General features: G+C 44.0%; 1 protein-coding gene and 1 long non-coding RNA gene across 5 annotated transcripts in view; one reads left to right on the top strand and one right to left on the bottom strand.

Moving 5' to 3' along the window:
• LOC111846343 (uncharacterized) overlaps window positions 1-15,212 on the bottom strand; it is a 25,792-nt gene extending 10,580 nt beyond the window's left edge. Inside the window, exons 1-2 of one of the 3 annotated variants that reach the window (XR_002838864.2) lie at window positions 14,789-15,212; window positions 9,117-9,197 (exon numbers count right to left, since the gene is read on the bottom strand). This is a non-coding gene — a long non-coding RNA (uncharacterized lncRNA). Of the gene's footprint in view, window positions 1-9,116; window positions 10,020-14,788 lie in introns of those variants that run through there. The other 2 variants (XR_011993618.1, XR_011993617.1) reach the window with 2 other exon arrangements.
• fgf16 (fibroblast growth factor 16) lies at window positions 11,149-20,393 on the top strand. 2 transcript variants are annotated; one of them, XM_023816438.2, is made up of 5 exons: window positions 11,149-11,710; window positions 12,051-12,182; window positions 16,036-16,139; window positions 18,515-18,756; window positions 18,978-20,393. In XM_023816438.2, exons 1-5 carry the CDS (start codon window positions 11,644-11,646, stop codon window positions 19,003-19,005), a joined length of 573 nt encoding a protein of 190 aa, XP_023672206.1. In that variant the 5' UTR covers window positions 11,149-11,643; the 3' UTR covers window positions 19,006-20,393. The 2 variants fall into 2 exon arrangements, with proteins under 2 accessions (XP_023672206.1, XP_023672205.1); XM_023816437.2 differs by lacking the exons at window positions 11,149-11,710; window positions 12,051-12,182 and adding an exon at window positions 13,057-13,327.

Genomic DNA, 20,393 nt, shown 5'->3' with positions numbered 1-20,393 from the left:
TTATGAAATTTTAAAAAATGTATAATGTAATAACATGGCAAAAGTGATTGGAAGATGGATGGATGGGTAATATAATGGCGTACAAAGGGGGCATGTGTTATGCAAGCTTCCAGTGAGTAATCTGGTTACCTACTACAGTCTACATGCAGTTAGACTAACTGTCATCTTTAGAGTGTGTGTGTGTGTGTGTGTGTGTTCTGTGGCTTCCCATACAGAGTGCTCTCCCCCCTTGTGTCCTGTAATGCCTGGGGGTAGGCACCAGCCCGTCCAGGACCCAGACCAAGATAAGTGATCGAACGATGTATGGATGCATCGTCTCCTCAGCACAAATAAAAAGTAACAAAAAATTCTAAGCATAATGATAAGATGGATAAATAATATAACTATATGAACTAGAGAGAAGCATAAAGGAGGTTAAATGGTCTCTATACGCGTCACAGTCCCTGTTTTCAAGCACTCCTCATGTATCAGTATGTTGTAAATAGGGATTTAAAACAAGGATTTAAAAAATCACTAACATTCTAGTGTGTCAAGTTTAGGGGGGGAAAAAAGAGCCTCTGGAATTTGTGGGATCGGGTAGTAAAACGTTCAACCTTTGCCCCTAGCAATAGCAAGTTCCCTGAAATTTACCAAAAAAATGGTGCAATAAATGGAAAAAGTAACATAGAAAGAAAGAGAAAATCACAGGTGAAGGACAGATGCCGTGTTCATCCGTGGTTTTTGGTGGCGGGATATATCTTTTTCCACAGTTTCCCCCCCCCCTAATCCTCTGTACATTGGCTCTAACAAGGAAATGAAAACTTCTCCTTGATTTTGTAAATCCCTTTGGCACTTAAACAAAGCTCCCTCTCTGTTTTTTGTCCAAACTGGCCTTTGTGAAAGCAGGCAGCCCCTTATCAGATTACGGCAGCTCTTAATATCTGCCCGTTCTCCTGGAAAGGCTTAGACTACACTCAATCCCATCTTTCCTCGGCGAGCTTGAGTCACTCTTAATTATCCATTTTTGAACTTCAGATGCTGGGATTCTGGGAGACGATGAAAGGTGATCGGAGTCATGGGCCCAAAATCTATAACAGATAAGTCTATTGAACTGGTCCCTGGTGTGGAGCCGGAAAAAAAGAAGCTTTTCTGCAGAAATGAATGGTGCTCAGCAGTCAGCTACCCTGATGGACTTGGGAGCAATCAGTCATTCATTCTAGCCGGCTTCACTCAGACTGTTATGTAATGAAGAACTAGTGTTAGAAAGTAATATCCATTCTTCAGTTTATAAAGCGACAAGATCAATTATCTTTAAATCATATCAATTTGAGACATAATACAGCTGGTTTTTAAAATCAACCTTAAATACTATATAATAAGCATATATATCTGCAAATAATGAACATTATTATACATAAATTATACAGTGACACTATAATGTGTCTTGACTGTAAATTTCGCCTGATGCAGTTTTGACTGATGCATGAGGAATTCAGCACCCAGTGATGTTCTTCGGGTCATCGCGGCCCAATGATGGTATAACGACCCACTTACATCTTGAGCCGGAAGCCCAGTTCAGAGATTCCCGTCAGTTTGTTTTTAGCACGTAAAAAGCCCCAGTCAAAGTGTCCAGTGGGCAGAAATGTCCAATGTGGGCTCTACATAATATACGACATCTGGTGTCTGGCCAGATGTGGCCTATGGTCTGGCCTGGTACCACCCCTCCTTACGGTCCTCATATAAGCAGTTTCAGCCTGGGATCCAAACCTGGACTGAGTGTTCTACATCCGTGATGTCTACATTGGACATCTGCATCACTGGAAAGTGGAAAACGCATTAGCGACCCCGGAGAATGCGCATGCAGTGTCTGCGTGCGACTGCAGATTCCACCCTCTGGCTCCCGAGGGCCCTTGCGAGGCTGCGGGTTTATTGTCAGTGGGCAGCTCGGCCTGTCAGTGTGCTTCACCGGGCACTGGATGTAACGGATGGGGAGGGAGGGAGGGAGGAGTCAGATTCACATGTTGGCTAAGCATGAAGCGGGGGCCCCAGCCTGCAAAACCTCACCCTTATGTAGGAGAAGAGCCTGAAAAACCACTTCCCAAAATCTGGAATGGAATGGATTGTCAGTCATGCCGATTTGCTGGCTCACCATTGCTGTCCTGATACATTTGGCTCAATTGCACCGCGCAGCCCAGCTCAGTGGTTGTGTGGTTACCGTGGATCATAACGCTTCCTGAATTTAACCAAAAAAAATACACACTGCAAGGCCACGGGAACCGTAAGCCGACGAATTCCCCTTTTAAAAGCACATAAAAGCCATAATTTAGTACCCAGCTCATTAATGTGATCAGTGGGAATATCACAGTGGCAAATGGAGGGAATTCTCCTTCTGACCTTATTTAAAAGGAACGCCTCAGACAGAGGTGTCACCGGGATCCAAGATAGTTCCCAACACATGGGTAATCCCGCGAGTCCCATGGGGAGATAAAAATAACACTATCCATTCCGTGTAGCTCCATTTGGATTATGCAGTGAGCCAGATCAAGGGGGGGGTTGGTCTTGAGGCTCTGTGGTCTTAGGACAGGCTCTGATTGGGTCCCTGGATTTGGATCACATCACCTTTGGATGTGACACGTGACTTGCGGCTTGTGGCTGAGATGGACCAAGACACAGCCTAAAATGAGAGCGCTGTGTTTTTGTGTTTTTTTTTTTATCCAGGTGCGCGAAACGAATCTTGAGACAAAGCTGTGCAACTTGACTGCAGCTCTCTGTCGCTAACGCTAATGCTATTTATCGCCGTCCCAATGTAAACTCACCAATCAATTTCGCCCATACCATTTTCCCTCCGAAACAGCCTGATCCGTTTAGTATTCCTTTAAAATGGAACAACAGGTGTCTTTCTGGAGACAGGGAGGACCCCAGAGCTTTGAGTTTAGGACTTTGAAAGTGATATGGGCGAGCTGCTTTTCTCATGGCTTACCCCAAAGTCAGCTGTTGACTGACTGACCACCCAGTTCCCAGTTTAAGCGTGAAGCAGACTCGCATTCACAGAGCGGCCGTCCAAACACCGACAGGCCGTAGCATTCCATCTACAGACGCGTCTGAACCTCTCAAAGAAAGGCCAATTACCAAGAGAATAAAATGTTTTTTAAGGGCGTGTAATCATCAACAGTACCAAACTTCAGCTGTCTGCATTCCCCAAGTCTGGTCTTCGGTTCATGAAATGTTGCAAAGCCTTTTAAATCAGGAAGTAGATGACTAAGTGTACTCCTGTAGAACCTTAGTTGCCTTTTAAAAACAGATTCCTTCACTGTCTTTTGTATCATTAATGTTGTCAAGGAACGTTCAACAGGAACCTCTTTGCCAGAGTTTAAAATGCCATACTAATTTGTCACAGGCTGAGGTTTGCTTTTTAGGGCAAGTCAATAGAGAGCGTTTCTTGGCCAAGAATGGTGTCAGGCAAAGACAATGTCTTTACACCCATCTGCTCATTCCAAACCCAAGGCCCTTCTTACACTTGATAGCACCTCTTTCCTGAAGGTGCAACCTCTCCCTGCATCCTCATCCATCCTACATACCTTTGCAGTACTTTGCGAAAGTGACCGTAACCATAAAACGGAACCCTTCAGCGAGACATCGGAACATCAAAACAGGCCTTCTCTCATAACGGATGGCAGAATTGAAGGACCATCTGAAATGCTTCTTTTTTGTTTGGGGCCAGAGTTTTATACAGTATTCACTATCACCCAAACAACTATCTTTTAGAGACCAGTCATGGGGATTCATGTTTTTTGTGTTGTTTGAAAGAAATGACTGAATACTATGCTATGCTATGCTAGCTGAGAAAATGGCAGGAGGTCTGGCTGACTGGATATATAGGAATTTGAATATCTTTAGATTTTGGCCCTTTGAAGTTTGCCCAAAAGAATCTCCATCTGCAATGATCTTATCCCATTTCAGGCAAAAACAGAGATACTGAAATGCTCTGTTATATGACTTGGTTTTGGCTGGTGAAACGACCACAATTCCAAAATCTTAACCACATGTTACATGCCCTGTGGGATCTGTTGTACTGTCGATCACCTGCCTGGGTTTCGAGGATATGGCTTGCTCTGTAATAAAAATAGAACAAAAATCTAATTAAACTGAAGAATCACATGGCTTATCAGACCAATCAGCAATTTATCTGATTTAGCCCCCACAACCTGCTAACAAATATTTTTTTTTGCCATACAATCCCTTTAAGACCTAAAGACCTTTAATGTTTTACTCCTTCTCCTGTTCTTTGGCCCTGGCAATCAGATTCCATATGTTTACGATGCCCTACACAGCAAACAGCAACATAGACCAAAGTGCTAAGTTGAAATCACATAAATGAACATAAATTGTACGTATTGGGGTTTGTTTTTGGATAGAAGTATCACTTTCATTGCAGAGGTTTATAAATGAAATAAAGTCAAGGAAAGCATCTGACAAACAAAACAAACAAGTCAAAGACAAACAAAACAATAGCTTCGGTCATGGAAAGTGAAGTCCAGGATTAATTTCTCTCTGAGCATTTTTGTCAAACGCTTACATCACTCTAAACTTTCATCGCTGCTCAGAAACATCTGGCTCACAGGTTTTTCTGTCTTTTACAAGTTGAGTAATTTTATTCCACTAAACAGAAAGAGGAAGGGCCCAAATCTGCCAACACTGACTACAATTACATCAGGACACCGAGCCCTTGTTATACAACAAATCAGGGATAAACTTGCGCTGGTCACAAAGACACATGATCTAGCATTGGGCTGTCAGCTCCCTTTTTGGGGCACTGATTGGTAGATTCCCAGGAATCTAATCTTAGGAAAAACAAACTCTGTTTTCATTGTCTCCTCAACTGATCCTACAAGGGGTTGCAACCCTCCAAAGGAAGGCACAACACAAAGCTCTTCTACGCCAGCTGTATGAACAGAGTAAAATCTGTGATACGCAACAGTGCAAACGAGCTATTAATCGAGTCTCAGGTGTTTGCGTCCCCTTAGCGAACCCCCTACAGCCGACGTTTAGCTGTAATCTCCCATTATCCTAACCCCGGTCGTTTTTGGAAATTGTCTCAGGTAGCTTTCTAAGCTCTTTCTGACAGAACTCCACTGACTGACTGGGGATTCTCCTAACCCGAAAATAGCCGTGAGCAAGGAGTACAGTTAACACGCATTTAAAAGCTGAAGAGGTGAGCGGTACGTGTCACTACCGCTGCCGATAATTTCACACTAGCATAAATCATTTTGGATGCAAAACTCTGTTTTATGGGCTGAGAACATCAGAGTTACTTCTCATCTACGGTTTTGAAACCAGAATAGGCCTATATTACTGTTGTTACATGTAGTTCCTACGGTTTATTTAACGAATTATTAAATTACCACTTAAATGGAATATATATATATATAATTTTATTTTCCCCCCCCCCCTTAAAATCTTATTGCATAGTTTTTATTGAGGCTACTACGGATGATCCAAACGTCATCTCGTTTACAGTGACAATATAGATATCTTGTATCATGTGAAAGTATACAATGGAATGCCCCTGGTTTTGTATTGCGTGATGGGGCAGCGTGTTCGTGGTGCCCAGACCACCTTCAGGTGGTTGGAAATAACGTGCCCTGTGGTAGCCTTGTAGAGCTCCGACGATCAGCTGCGGTTTAACCACCAGCCTTATTATACAAGCACTTCGTAGATATGAATGGGTGTCACGGGGTAGCTTTTTATGAATGGCTAAGATTTCCTATCTTTATTAGAATGAGGACGGCTTCTTTCGTTGCTCCAAGGTAAAGTTAATCTGCCTCTTCGTAATCCCCCTCTCCCTCCGCATACAGCAATCCGGTGCCTTTGCCCGTGTTGAAAACAATTGGCAACTAGAACAAGGTGATCGGCTTTGCGGTCAAATAGAAGCACATGGGACGGGCAGGGCACACCTGCCCCGGTCAGCAGGCACTGTGGAGGGTCGCTTGCCTGGCTGCCACTCCGTGATATGCGCCCATCAGTACGGACATCGCGTTGTGCCGCGGATCTCCTTGTTCTCCCTTGATCCAGACCGGAGGGAAAAAAACTAACGACTCTGACTGCGCTCACTCCTCCACGTATTTCAGCTGTCAAAAACTGTTTTTTTCTTCTTTCTTCCCCCTACGGTCCTTGTTTAACACGTCCTTTGATTCTTGGTGTTTGACACACAGTTACGGTAAAAATAACGAGATAAGGGAGTATTTCATTCCGTCTGCTCTCACATGTGGTTGAGCTCAAAGGCTGAAAATTTCATGCCACACCTGTGTTTTCTTTTATACACAGAACTGTATCAGTGTTATCTTTAGTTAAAATATTAACAAAACAAAAAATCCCTATAATTATGTGTAGGTGAACACAAATGTTGAGGCCCTAAATCATTCTGGCATACAGTGACTTTAAATAATGTGCTTTTAGTGGCTGAGGTATTCACTTATAACAACAATAGGAAAACACAATCTGAGTCTAAGACTGAACCGGGGGTGATTAAAGATGCAGAAAAAGATCTCATCCAACCAAACCAGAAGGCAGCAAATTGGAGCTGGTTCAGGCTCTGCTTTGTGGTACGTTGGAATGTCTAAAAATAAAGGAAACTTTAAAAGATTACTTACATCACCCTTGACTGAACTTTCCACAGTAATTAACTAATGTGTCTCCATTTGTCTTGCTTTGACAGTGCATAATTTTTAAGGCAACCCGAGATGAGATTTTTTTTTGTTTTTTAGAAAATAGAGAACATTTTAGCGCCACCTGCTGGTAATTCTTGATACTTTACAGACAACCGTCCCCTTCCCCCACCTTCTCAACCAGAATAGGCGATCTAATGGCCAATTGCAATTTTCAAGGTACGCCGGGCGAATTGCGAATGCATGACCTCCACGTGACTTCAAGGAAATTATTTTATAAAGTTAGAGCAATACCTTTGACCAATTTGCATGTTATTGACTGCCTTAAAAGTTTTTGAAGCATAGCTATATAAATGACTCAGCAGTCCATTTAACCGAACAACAACAATATCAAAAACAAAAATCCAGAGTGTCCTAGGGGACGGTAGTTGTACTTTTAATTAGAATATGCCACCATGTCTGATATAAATCAGTTCAAACAAGCCATTCACAATCCAGTCAAATCATAATTACCTTCAATCACTTTTCGAATAAATCTGTTACTCCACTAAGTAATAAACAATGTCAATGTTGGAACATGGCTAATCAAACAACCTAGTGTTGTTTCAAATGTCCAACAATCACACGACACAGATGTGCTGCTTCGTTCAATAGGAAGCCAAATTTATAATAGCACAACAGATTTGAGCTAGATGTATAGTTTCACTGAAGTTTTAGGTTTGGTAGATTCTGGGTCTCCAGTGCCCCAGCTACGCCTCCACCACATGTGTGGCCCCCACAAACCCCCACCCTTGCTGGCAAGATCCGGTAACCAGTGACCATTAGATGTATGTCTCCGGCTAATGGCTAGTAGGTTGGACAGCAGACTGAAACAGCATTGCTCTTGCGGATGTGTTAACATGGAAAACACTAAATGGAGCCTGGAAGTTTATTTTAAGATTACCGCTACATATACATGCAGAAAAAGATTGGACAGATAGCCAGAATTCATCACCAACTGTCATTATCCATGGTAGGGATTTGAAATATCTTTCACCGTTGTGTTTTAAAAATCACACCAAATCTGGTCATCGACCTTGTGGAGAGTGAGGCAGGTCACATGGCGAAAGCATAACCTAGACTCAACCATTTCTTAGCAGCGAGCTGTGTTTGTCCAAAACCTCTTATGGGCTACTCTGTAACTGGACATGTCTGATGGTGTATTGGCCAGCAGAGCTAATGAGCAGGACCGCCATTACGCTTTGTGATGATTGGATTGGGACTAGCCTGAGAAAGGCTAGCGTGGCCCTCTTCTAATGAATGGCGCTTGTTTGTGAAAAACAAATGAGAAACAAGAGATGAAGGAAAGTGAAATATATATATAGAGAGAGAGAGAGACGGAGCAACCAGCTGGATTGCCATGTAAATAGTTGTGAAGATAGGTAGGGAAGGCATTCTGCCAAGGGTTTTACAAAGGCTTCCCAACATCTGCTGGAGGGTAGATTCCTGGTCTGTGTTGTACAAAGAATAACTCACTCTCTCCCGGTGAGCTGTTTTCCTACTCGCTGGGTTCATAATCACGCATACACCATCATCAGAGATGAACTGGCGAGTCCTTGGAGAAACAAGGGCAGTAGTGTTGTACCACAGCAAACCATTTAATACGAAGGGTAAACACTTGTTCATGTGCAATGTCTACTGTGAAATACGTCGAGAGCTTAACGCAGAATAACAGATGTTACATAATTGAGAAATGCCTGTCGTGTTTTTTCCTGAGAACACTCACCGCTGGCAGTTTTGTACCATTGTGCAATAAATTTTCCAGCCTAACCATGACCCTGATGAATCTTCAGCATTTCTTGGATGTATGGAAAATTGTTACAGTTTCAAGATGAAGCACATGTTTTATCGTAATGAAACACCTCAATTTATAATCTGTAAATTATAATATTCAGTAAAATGTGAGGTAACTGGCTTTCAGGTTAAAGGTCTTTTCTCCTAAAACTGTGAATGATTTCAATATAATTGCTTTATACATGTTTTACTTTCCTTTCTACAGGTGCACAAAAACGTTGATAAAATAAAACATTAATCTTCTTATGTGCGGTTTGGGATTTTAAAAAATTCAGGCTTTAAATACTTGGGGTAAAATTTGATCAGCCATTTCAGGAAACATGAACCACAAGCAATAACTGAAGTAATTAATTTAGAAACCACACTTATGTAAAGCCAAGCAGGAAGGTATTAGCCGGGCAGACTTTTGTCGAAAGATATGTGGTTTTTGATGTGTGTGACTATTCATTACGTTTTTAAAACACAGGTGATATTTTCCACACAAAAATTTATTATAATATCTTTATAGGGTTGATGACCTCAAAGCAGAACACAATCTCTGTTAGTCTGTGTTCAGCGCAAAACAAACAAATAAATTTGTACTATACCTTTACAGTGGACTGCCAAGGGGAGAGGGTGGTTGGAATGTTATACCATTACCTAAATTCGCATGCATCTGTCGGCATTCTCGCTCACACTGCTCCGCGTGCAGCACGCCCTTGAACCGGGCCGGGAGACCACCTGCGTGAAAAGGGAGAAATGGAGTGTTATGTCTCCGCAGCGGAATAAAATAACACGAAATCCAGCTCTGCAAATAGCTCAGAGAGGAGATCATTTTCCGCCGCGCGGCTTGACAAAAGGTAAAATAAGAGCAGATGATATCATTCTGGGGGAGATGGAATTTTCTCCAAAGGCACAGCATGCTCGCTCTTGGGCGGCGAGGCTCTTTAGCGACCAAGCCGAGGCCTCTCTCCACCCCGGCCGCTGCCCAGGCCGCTCACACGCGGACTTGGTGACAGGGGGTGTCATCATGCCGACGGATCACCCACTTTCTCAATGGAAACCTCTCCCATTATTCATCGAACTGCATCTACTTGTTCCTGCTCCCTCTCCATCTCTCAACACCCTCAAAAAGAAAAAGAAAAAACTGTGTAGGAAGGAGATGAAGAGCAGAGATGAACCTAAACATTCTGGAAAACAGTTCAGGCTGCTCAAGCTTTCATGTACCCTTTTAAAATACTGTGGCTCTTTTTTAAGGAAGAGCAAAAAATGGCATCATTCATAAAACACTTGTGAAATAAAAGAGGTTAATTTTTCTAGCTCATTAGTATTGAAGTTGACCTAGACCATCCGCATGACACCAGCTCAAAAAACATGCTGGAATCACAATCTACACAAATCCGAACAGACTCTGCGTCTCAGATATTTTAAGAGCATGTTAAGATTAAATTGACCTGAAGCTCTGTTCTCGGGGTCATTATCTTCATCACATAACCTACAACCAGAGGTTCTCACCATATGGGAATATTTTCTACTCTGAGATTTTCTCTCTGCAGCCATAAATCCACCTTGTCAACTATAAAATTTTGCTGACCAGCAACAGATGTAGCTATGAGGGGGGGGGGGGGGGAGAATCAAAATTGAAATTTTACCACCACTAAATTTTCACGGCTGACACGGAACATACAGCTCATGGATCTCACAACTGTTGTTCTGTATCAAGCTGTCATTAACAGATGGGCAAAGGTCACCGTGCCTGAAGGTGCGTTTAGACACTTTTTGGAGATGTTCTGGTTCGTTCCATGCACCGTAGGACACTGCGGCAAACCTATCGCATGCTGCCGTACTCAAACTCCACGCTCACGGGCCTCTTGGTTACAAGATGGCCACCTGTTGTCTGCAGATTCCTCCAGGTCACCCAGGACCATCCAGGCCCAGTGTTTTAGCAGAAGCAGCTCCCTGCTTCAAGCATCCATAGGACAGACAAGAGACTGAGTGTCATAAAAATCTGTGTAATATTAGTAGAGTCTGAGTTACTATGTCTGAGATATTACTTTTAATTTTTGCAAGTGAACCTACACTGTAATTGGTTTACACTTGGGGTGTTAAAGGGAAATCCATTTAGTGACCTTTAAAATAAATAAATAAAAATACACAAACAAACAAAAAATGAATGAATGAAAGAAAAAGCATTTTTAAAATCAATAGTGGTCCATAGCCCTTAATGCTTCGCACCCGTAGTTATAACAGGAATACACCAAGCAGCGTTTAATCCTGCAAACTGTATGTCCAACACACCTCCCCTCCACCCACAAAAAAGTACCATTACAATAGTAATTTTTTTATACTTAATTTCATCGTGGTTTCTCCTCCCTGACCTCGGTTGCAGTCAGTGGGAAAATTTCTGCGATTGCTGCGCCGCTGCGGATGACCTTAATATCTCAGGGGGGTCTTTCTATACGTTCCTGGAGTTTTTCGGTAATGCATCTGCTTGATTTGCTGCGGCGGCCAAGAGAGAGCTTCATATTCCACCGAGAATACGTTTGAGGCATGTTACTGCTCATCATGTATGGTGTACGTATAATTTTGCATTGTGTGTGCATAATTTTAAAGGGGTGGAAATGTATTCGGGGGGTTGACAATTTTTTTAACAAAAAAAAAGCAAATAACATGTCTAATTCTTCTAACCCGCACGGCGTGCAATATTCCTTTTGATTCAGAGAATATTCATTAGTCCTTGATGTGTTGCTCGAACATATATATTAGTAATTACTTTGGAGCGTGCCTTTCTTTTACCTTTATTAATAGTAGACACCAAAGGCGGGAAAAAAACAGCCAATCCGTTTTATGCCACTTTTGTGCAAGTCCAGTCCCGTTTCACAGCTCTCAGAAAAAAAAGTCAAATCATAAAACAGAGCTATTATTTATTGTTCGAGATATTGCTGTTTATAATACCTTTGATGTCTTTCTCTGAGGGGGGTGTCACAGCTCAATGAATTTTCTCAAGATATCAAATGTTTGACATTCTCTGTCCACGGAGAACATTATCCTCTGAAGACGACAAGGGGGCTCAGAAAAGAGCAAGCTATAAGCTATACTGAATCTATTAATCGCCTATCTTCTGAAGGAAGCCACAAATCTGCTATCTAGAAAGCTTTTTTGTTTTCATAAAAGAGACAACACGCTTATGCTGGGAAGATCGAAAGTTTTTCTTCCTGGAGTCTGGGAGCAAACCGTCTCTGACTATTTACGAGGTAACCATAGTACATCGTAAAGGAAATATCATCATATCATAAGCAAACAAAATTTGGAAACCTTTTTTCTGCCGCTGGGCTTAACGTTTTTATTGTTTGTGATAGTCTATGAATTTATTGCGGTGATCAACAAATAACACGTCAGCAGTCCAATAGGACCTAATACACGCACAGACGCATAAATAAGCGGTGACATTGGACTCCAGAAATTTTTAATGAATTTCTGCAGTTGCTGTTCGTTATCCCATGGCATCTGGGTATTTTCAATATCGGTCAGCTTTAATGCGGTACGTCATCAGCTTCTTCCCCTCTTTTTTTCCCCCTCCCAATTTCATGTAAGGCTGCCGAAACAGCTGGTTTCGAAGCTATACCACTACCGCCGAGGGAGCAGGCTGGGAAGCACCTGCTTCCAGCGAGGAGGTGGAGAAACAGCTTTCATTTAAACCTCAAAAGGCAGCTTCTCCCGTTACTCGTAAGGCGCGCTTGTACGGCGAGTTACCCCAGTATCCGGATGAACAGCCAGACCGGTGTCTCCGTTGCAGTTTAGGGCTACCGGAGGGGCTACTTTCCTCCTTCTTACTGTCAAAGAAAAACTGATGGGTGATAGAGCCGTGGTGCGATGGTTAGCCAGCAGGACGACAGATAAGATCAAAAATAGGCAACTAAGTGAAATAAGTGGGTGTCACACGGAGAGAGACAAAGGATTTTACCCAGACATGTAGTCAGCCGCGGCTTGGCATCAGGCTGCGCTAAAGTTTTATGCAGTGTGCTTTTTAACATGTTTACAGGAATTCTGTAGAGGGGAATTATGCCTTTGGTTGCATGGTTTAGGTAGCAGCCAAAAAAAATCTGCAGCCAAGAGTAGCTATGCTTCATTTGCGGAGTGCAATGTGTAGATTTCGTCTGAAGGCTCACTTCATTGTTCATAACTTAGCAGCAGTGACAGAAATAACAGGGATCATAAGAGTAACGGAATCGGCGGCAGCATCAAAAACAAAAACGGAGGCGAGAAAGCCCCACATTTTTCTTCGGCAAGCAAACTTATGTGCGTAAAGTGGAGATGCCAGCCAGGCGTGGCTTGTATTTGAATATCCAATATGTGAATGCTCGGGGAGTATGTATATAAACGCCGCTTTCCAGTTGATAAACAGACATTTGCACGCTGATGAATAGCAAAGGATGGTTTATGAAAGGCTTGTCAAGCATTCATTCTAAGAAGGGCGAAGCGCAACTTGCCGGATACGTTTCGATCCGCGGCGACTGCATGGGTTTCTTTTACGGCGAACTTTAATCTCCTTGTCGACTTTACTTCTAATTGGGCAAACAGATCGCTCCAGCTTTACGCCATGGCAGAAGTCGGCGGCTTTCTTGGGGTGCTCGATCTGGATTTACAAGGGTTTCCAGCGCTCGGGAATATGCCTTTACCGGAATCGCCCGTGGGCTTGAATGAGAGATTGGGACAGATTGAAGGGAGGCTACAGCGCGGCTCCTTGACGGATTTTGGCCACCTGCAAGGCATTTTGCGACGACGGCAGCTGTACTGTCGGACGGGTTTTCACCTGGAGATATTTCCCAATGGGACAGTTCACGGGACCAGACAAGATCACAGTCGATTCGGTGAGGAAGCAGGATTCACCTGATCTTTACCGTATGATGACCTGGTAGATTTATAATAAATATAATTTTCAAAGATTTTGATAGCCTTCATGCTTTCCATCCAAAATTACAGTTTTGCTATCAACTTCAACGTCATGGATTTAAAAACGCATTTGGGATTGTTAGGTATGCACTGAACATGCCGGTAGTTTGCGTCTGATCATCCCTCGTACTATTTTCCCTAGATTAAATCCCCAGTCAGCTAAACTGGCAAGAAACGCAGGTCTTTCCCATAGTATATAATTTATTATAAGAGCGCCGTGCCACGTTTGTAATACATGTATCTAAAGGACTAAACAGAACTTGGACTTACATAAAATAGAAATTATTCTGTTGATACAGTTAGACTATAGACCGCGAATGATAAACAGATGAGGTCCGGACTCAGATATGTCCATTTTCGTTTTTTGGAACTGCAGTCATCCTGCAGGTGCAGGTTTGCTTAGAAGAGCGAAATACCTCCTTAATTAAAGCATAATCATTGCGGAATTTCGGGAAGGTTACTGCCTGCCTTTCCTTCCAAAACAAACAAGTCAGCTGGATTAGGTGGTCCCTGCTTTTTTTGTCATCACAAAAGTCTATTTGCGACGGCTTTGTCAGTTACAGTACCCCGAGGCGTGGGTAACGTGTCTTTAATTAAGGCGCAATGTAAAACACGCTCTTCCAGCGGCGAGGCGTTTGAACGGTTCCTGGCGTTTTGCCGTCAAGATCACAGCTGCAAACCGCGACTGATCGAAGAAGCAGCGTCGGAAAACACCGTTCCTCCGTTTGTCTTATTTTTAAGTGAACACCCGGATTTTTTAAGTAATGGTAGGCTGTGTCTTCATTTGTCACAGACGGACCAGGCTCTCATCAAGAGTCGTACTTTTTCACTATGATCACGCACTAGACATATGTAGCCGATATTGATTCACGAAATAGGATGAAATGTAGATAACGTGGTTTAAAAATCCGATAAAAAGCACAATTTAATTTAAAGAACAAAACTCCATTACAACCATTGTCTCTTTTTCATTCATAATTTCTGTGATGACTGATAACAGTTTTAGTGACGTTTCCGGTAAAGTAGATCGGCGTGGATTCCTAGTACAAATAGGTTAAATCCAGCAGCAATTTATTATTAATATAGCTTCATTCTGCCGTTTTAGCTGTTGAAATTATTAAAATAAAGTTCTTAGGCATTTTGGTGCCCCATAAGTAGCTTGTCCACTGCATGATCAAAGAGGTCCCAATGAATACGTGTTTCCATCTGGCACCACTTTATAGGGTGCAGATCAGCCGTTAATTTTAAGTACTACAGCTGTCTTGTTTGGGATTATGTGCAGGATCTGCTTGAGTTATCTGTCCCCAGCCAACATAGTGGAGGAATTGTCTACAGATCACATATCCGTTCCACGCCTGTCCACAGACACGCCACTATACCCAGAGAAGTTAGGTGATGCGACGCTCCAGCAGACATCTCGGTCCTGGGGCATCGTGGAAATGGTGGAATTTTACGACACCATCTCAGCATTGCCAGGATAAATCCATTCCAGGACTGTGGAGAAAGACCTGTCCATGGTGCTATCCCATCTCATCTGGGCCACCCTCTCCAACTTCACCCATCAATCATAATAATCCAGAACAAACTCCAAAGCTTGAGGTTTTCCATGTCACATGCTACGTACCTCCCACCTTAGGCTAATGCACGCAGCCCTGTGGATGCTGTGAACACGAGGACACCATCGCCCGCACTTTTCACTCTTAGGCGGCTCCTTGCGAGCACGAGAGGGGTGACTGTGGGAAAACTGCGGTCACCAGATTATCTCATTCTGGACCAGTGGTATCGCACGATCACTTCCTCCATTTGCAGTGAGTGAGTCATCTCTCGGTATCTGCCGGCGCACAGTGCCGTCGCACGTTCAGGCCACTCACCCGCCAGTTCCTCTGTTATTTGGACATTGTTCATAGCTTATACAAATAAACCTGTTCACTGTTTGTGGAAAATATCTGCTGGAGCTTAAGCAGTGAGCAGAAAGTCTCTGCTACCAGATTGATTGGGCGTAACGCTACATGGCACAGGGTATGCCCGTGGAAACATAAAACAGCCTCGCTTTTAAAAGGATGTAGCATTCAGAATCGGAATTATAAACATGCTAGTGGTCACTTATAGCTATGACACACAAAACACATGGAAAAAATAAATGTCCCAGGAGATTAAACTTTGAAGTCCAATTCCCTTTTCCAGAATTTTTGTTCCGTATCCTGTCCTATCATATTTGTGATATGCTGTTTACGACAGACGCCCAACAATTTAATCTGATGTTGCAATCATAAAAGTAAATTCAGTATTTTGTTCGCTCAGATCTTGACATAGAGCTTTCAGTACAAATGGTTGTTCATTTTGATTGGGGAGCATTTATTGCGATATTAAATGCTTCCAGTGTAAAATATCGTAAAGCTTTTTCCCGAAGTGTTGCGTTAGTCTCTTGTATCATGCTTGATTGCATCAGACCTACAGCCTAGATCTTGTGTTTCTGCTGTACTCCACATGTCGTGCAAAATCCGCCTGACCAAAAGAGAGAAGTAGGAAGGCCTGGAAGATGGGCTGCTCTGGAAATGATTACAGACTTAGAGTCTTTCGAGGTTGGAGTGTATTGGGGAACTGACTCGCTATGATTTACCTTCAGGTATCCTTGAGTTCATAAGCCTGGCAGTGGGACTGGTCAGCATCCGAGGGGTGGATGCTGGAGTCTACCTGGGCATGAACGAGAGGGGTGAACTCTATGGGTCGGTAAGTCAAACTCCATTCACTCATTCCACCAACAGCATGGGAGGCCTTTGTACTCACCATCGGCGTGATACCGTGGGCTGGGAAAGAACAGCAGTACTGGGACCACAGTGATATTTTTAAGGACTTGACCTATGCAGCCTCAAATGTCAGTATTATTTGAAGTTTATTGCAGGCTCCTTGTAAGGGAAAAAATAGTTGTGTTCAACTTGGCAATTAAAGAACTGTTGTCTTTATCGAGGTTCCGGGCTAGTAATCCATTCCTTCCATCCTGCTCAGTGTCAGTCACAAAACAAACGAGGTATCCATCAAAATGTTGCCTATCAATAAATATGAAATGTTTAGATTAACCAGTGTTTGTTTTCCAAACTGTTTCAACACAAGGTATACTGCTCAGAATGAATCTTAAATCTCAAAATGCCCAGAGTCCATGAGGTCCCTGTGTTAGGTAGCAAGCTCTTCAGGTTGTTTTTGTTAAAAAATATTTACATATTTTCCCAGTACACACAGGAAACAGACTGGGGGGGGGGGGGGTGCTTGAGCTGTGCCTTCACTAGAACATCGTCAGATGCGAGATACGGGGAAGTAGGAACCCAATGTGCTCAGGCCAGATTAAAAGGACCAGTGAGACGACCTAATCATGGAAGAGACAATGAAACGGAACACGACTGTTTCCTTCCTGCTCATCCGCATCCCTTAGGCTGTCATCCACGTGTCCAGCAGGTCAACGATAGACCAAGAATCTGTTACATCCGACTGCAGTGAACAGATAAAGATAACAACTGGACACATGAGACTTATATCTGGGTCATTTGTCACATGATGCGTAATGTACTTGGTTCACCACAAAACACGGCTGCCCCCACCTGCAGCCTGCAGAGCCCATCAGCCCATTTGCGTTCATGTTCAAGGGGTCATCGTGAATGGAACCCACACTGAGAATAAGCACACTGTTCTAAAAACGGTACCAGAGAAGAGATCTTGCCATTCGGTGGTAATGCAGCAGTGTTAGCGAAATTCAGCAGCATCCGACCTCTTGTAACAACGAGGTATGCATTTCCCGTTTTCAGACACCTTTAAGGTGCAGCTACCTAGAAGCTTGAGAGGAGTACAACTGAGAAGACTGCAGTGTGCAACCTACTGGGATAGAATGTACACTATCGGTCCAGTGGCGCCACAGCTTATTCCCGCGGAGCTGTGACTTTGCCGGGCCACGGGGAGGCGGGTTAGGACCGGGCTCTGTGAATGGGTCAGGTGGGGGTAAGTCGGGTCCCTGCACCTCCCCTTTCCAATGAGGATAGAAAGGTTAAGAGTCAGAGAGTGATACCGCATATCGGTTGAAAGCCGGCAGTAATTGCTTTCCCCTTTGCCTCGGCGTTCCCGCAGATGTCTGGCAGGCGGCACGAGATCCTTTCCGCTGCTGCTTTTTTACCACGCCGGTGCACACTTCAGGCCGTGGGACCGGAATCCCTCTGAAACACACACTCGTTCCCTTCGGCCGTCTATGGGCCTGATTGAGACATATCGTTTGTTCCTGTTGATCTGTTCAGTCCCCCTCCCAAAATCAAGCATGGGAATTGTTTCCCGTTGCCCTCGATAGCCCCTTTCTAGGGTCAGCACCGGTTCACTTCCTTTCATCGCTGTGCTCAGGTTTACCCCTCTACCGCTGGAATGGACCTCTACAAAGCACGTCGGAGTCGGCCTAAGCGTTGCCTGGTTCTGGGCTGAAAATTGGATTATTTCCGTGACTGTAAAGTATTCCGAACAGATCGGAGGACATTGAAGGAGGTGGAGGTTAAACCACCCACCCCCACCACCCCACTCCCGAGTGTCACATGCAGTTCCGTGTCTCAGCTTTGGGTAACGGTCCACAGATGTCGCGATGGCGAAGACCTTCGGAGTGCATTTCTAGCGGGGTAATCAAAGTGGCCCGTGTTTTCATACTGCCTGATGTTCTGTAAACACGTCGCCAATTTATGAGCTGCAGCATGTTAGTGGTTAGGGGAAGACAGGGCCTTTTCCTCGGTCATATTGATTACATTATACCGAATGGGGGGAAGCTGTGAAAAGCCAGAGCAGCTTAGCAATGTGTCATGCAAGCTTTAGCCTCCTACACGGCCACGTTTCACTCAGCACAACATACTCAAACGGGAATTAATTAATTAGCCTTCCAGGGATACAACATAACTGTGTAATACTTGATCATGATTTTAGACAATTTAGAGTCAGAGATGAGGCTGATGTTTGTTGAATTGGATGGGACTCATCTATGGGCACTTAGGAAGGCCATTGAGATGCTCATACTACAGCCTTCCTCAGTCCAGCTTCTCCTGTCTCTTGTCACTGTCTAACTGGCTCCTCTGTCACCTCTATCGCAGAAGAAGCTGACTGCAGAGTGTGTCTTCCGGGAGCAGTTCGAAGAGAACTGGTACAACACCTACGCCTCCACGTTGTACAAGCACACGGACACCGGCCGCTACTATTACGTGGCTCTGAACAAGGACGGCTCACCCAGGGAGGGGGGCAGGACTAAAAAACACCAGAAGCTCACCCATTTCCTGCCACGGCCTGTGGAGCTCAAGAAAATACCCCAGGCTTATAGAGACCTGTTCCAGTACAGGTGATGAGGGCCCCTGCTCTGGGAAGAGGACTTGGGGGAGGGGGGGGCACGGACAAGGGGGACTCAGGATATTCTCCCATTGCTCCTCACCTGGCGGTGTTTATGTTTGTATTCTGGTCCTAACGACATGCACTCACTAGCAGTTCCTGATATAAACATTGCGTGTTGGTGTTCCAGGATGTATCCGCTTCATTTTTTATTTTTTCCTTAACTGCTTCAAGCTACAGAGGGAGAAGGACACCCTTTTAAGTCGCAGACGCCAGCTGAAGTCCCAGGAGCATTAGCGACGATCTTTTGGCTGTGGAACCGTTTTCAGTGCAAACTGAGCTAACAGCTGAACTGACTGGATCAGCTGTTGTGAATCTATTCCGGGGGCTCGCCGTTCTCTGAGGATGAGGGATCGCACTGGAGAACGGGTCCGAGAACCCAAGGCCGGCTCCTCAGAGTGTCCTATCCCGTCGGCCAACCCCAGGCTACAGGTGTTTGACTCTGGACTCCCACGTCATGCAGCGGTCAGTGACTCGGATGCAGTCCGCCGGAACCCACTCAGAAGTGCCTTTGGCGTTCGCGACCACGTCCTTCCGCTTCTTACTAATCCACAAGCACTGAAATCTTTGTGAAGGTGGATTTCGGGCCTCACCATTAACCGGCATCGCGAAGCATGAGGGACCTCGCACTTAGCTTCCCGATTGTACGCTGCACAAAAGATGCACGACTCCGGTTTGGCCGACGAGGGATCAAAACAGCTTCCTAGTTACCGCATGCCCCCCCTGCAGCTTCATTTACAAGTGCAACGAAATTAGCTCGACCTGAAAGATGAAAGGCAGCCCTCCCTGTTTTCTGAACTGGCGAACGACAATCAACAGTTACTCATGAGCAGTAAAGGGGGGGGGGAGCAGTGGTTTACGGGAGGCAGCGAGCAAAAAATTGGATAGTGCGCATGAAAAGACGGGGGGGAAAAAAACGGGAGTGCTTAAGAAGGAAAACAAAGTGCGAGTTAACCGGGCCGCTTCCCAGGGCATTGGCCCAGAGTGACGAATGAGCAATCTGCACTCTGAGACAGTGGAAGATTGATGAACACTTAACAGCAAGCCCTCAAAATTAAGGATCATCTCTCTGAACTTCCTGGGGGGGGTCTGTTCATCACAGTGAAAACTAATAGCAAACATATTATCACCGTGGGGGGGGTGGGGGCAGAATGCTGCTGGAAATAGGCTTCGGACTTTGTTACTCCAATCACAGCCAGGGTTATGGTGTTCTCAGAATGCTTGTTATGTTGGTGTGTGAACTGCAAGAGATTTACAGTGTTCATGCTGTCAGAAACACTATTAAAACCTTAACAATGGCAGTGTAAATATGGATGAGCCTATTTATAAGATGTACAATATATTTATTTTCTACGTACAAATATATATATATATATATTTATTTATTGCAAAGATTTTATTTTGTAATGAACTTGAGAAGTTAACAATTGTAGGTTCTACTGAAAAACAAAAAAAAAACAACAAAAAAGAGCAGAATTCACCTGACAATAAAATTGTCTCACTATTTAATCTTCATTTTGAGTGACCGTTTTGCTTGGAAAGATAATAATAAATCCTCCATTACTAATTAAAACCTGCTTTTTGAGAAAA

This window comes from Paramormyrops kingsleyae, chromosome 10 (assembly GCF_048594095.1).
Source record: "Paramormyrops kingsleyae isolate MSU_618 chromosome 10, PKINGS_0.4, whole genome shotgun sequence".
Lineage (NCBI taxonomy): Eukaryota > Metazoa > Chordata > Actinopteri > Osteoglossiformes > Mormyridae > Paramormyrops > Paramormyrops kingsleyae.
This window is presented reverse-complemented; position numbering and strand designations above follow the sequence as displayed.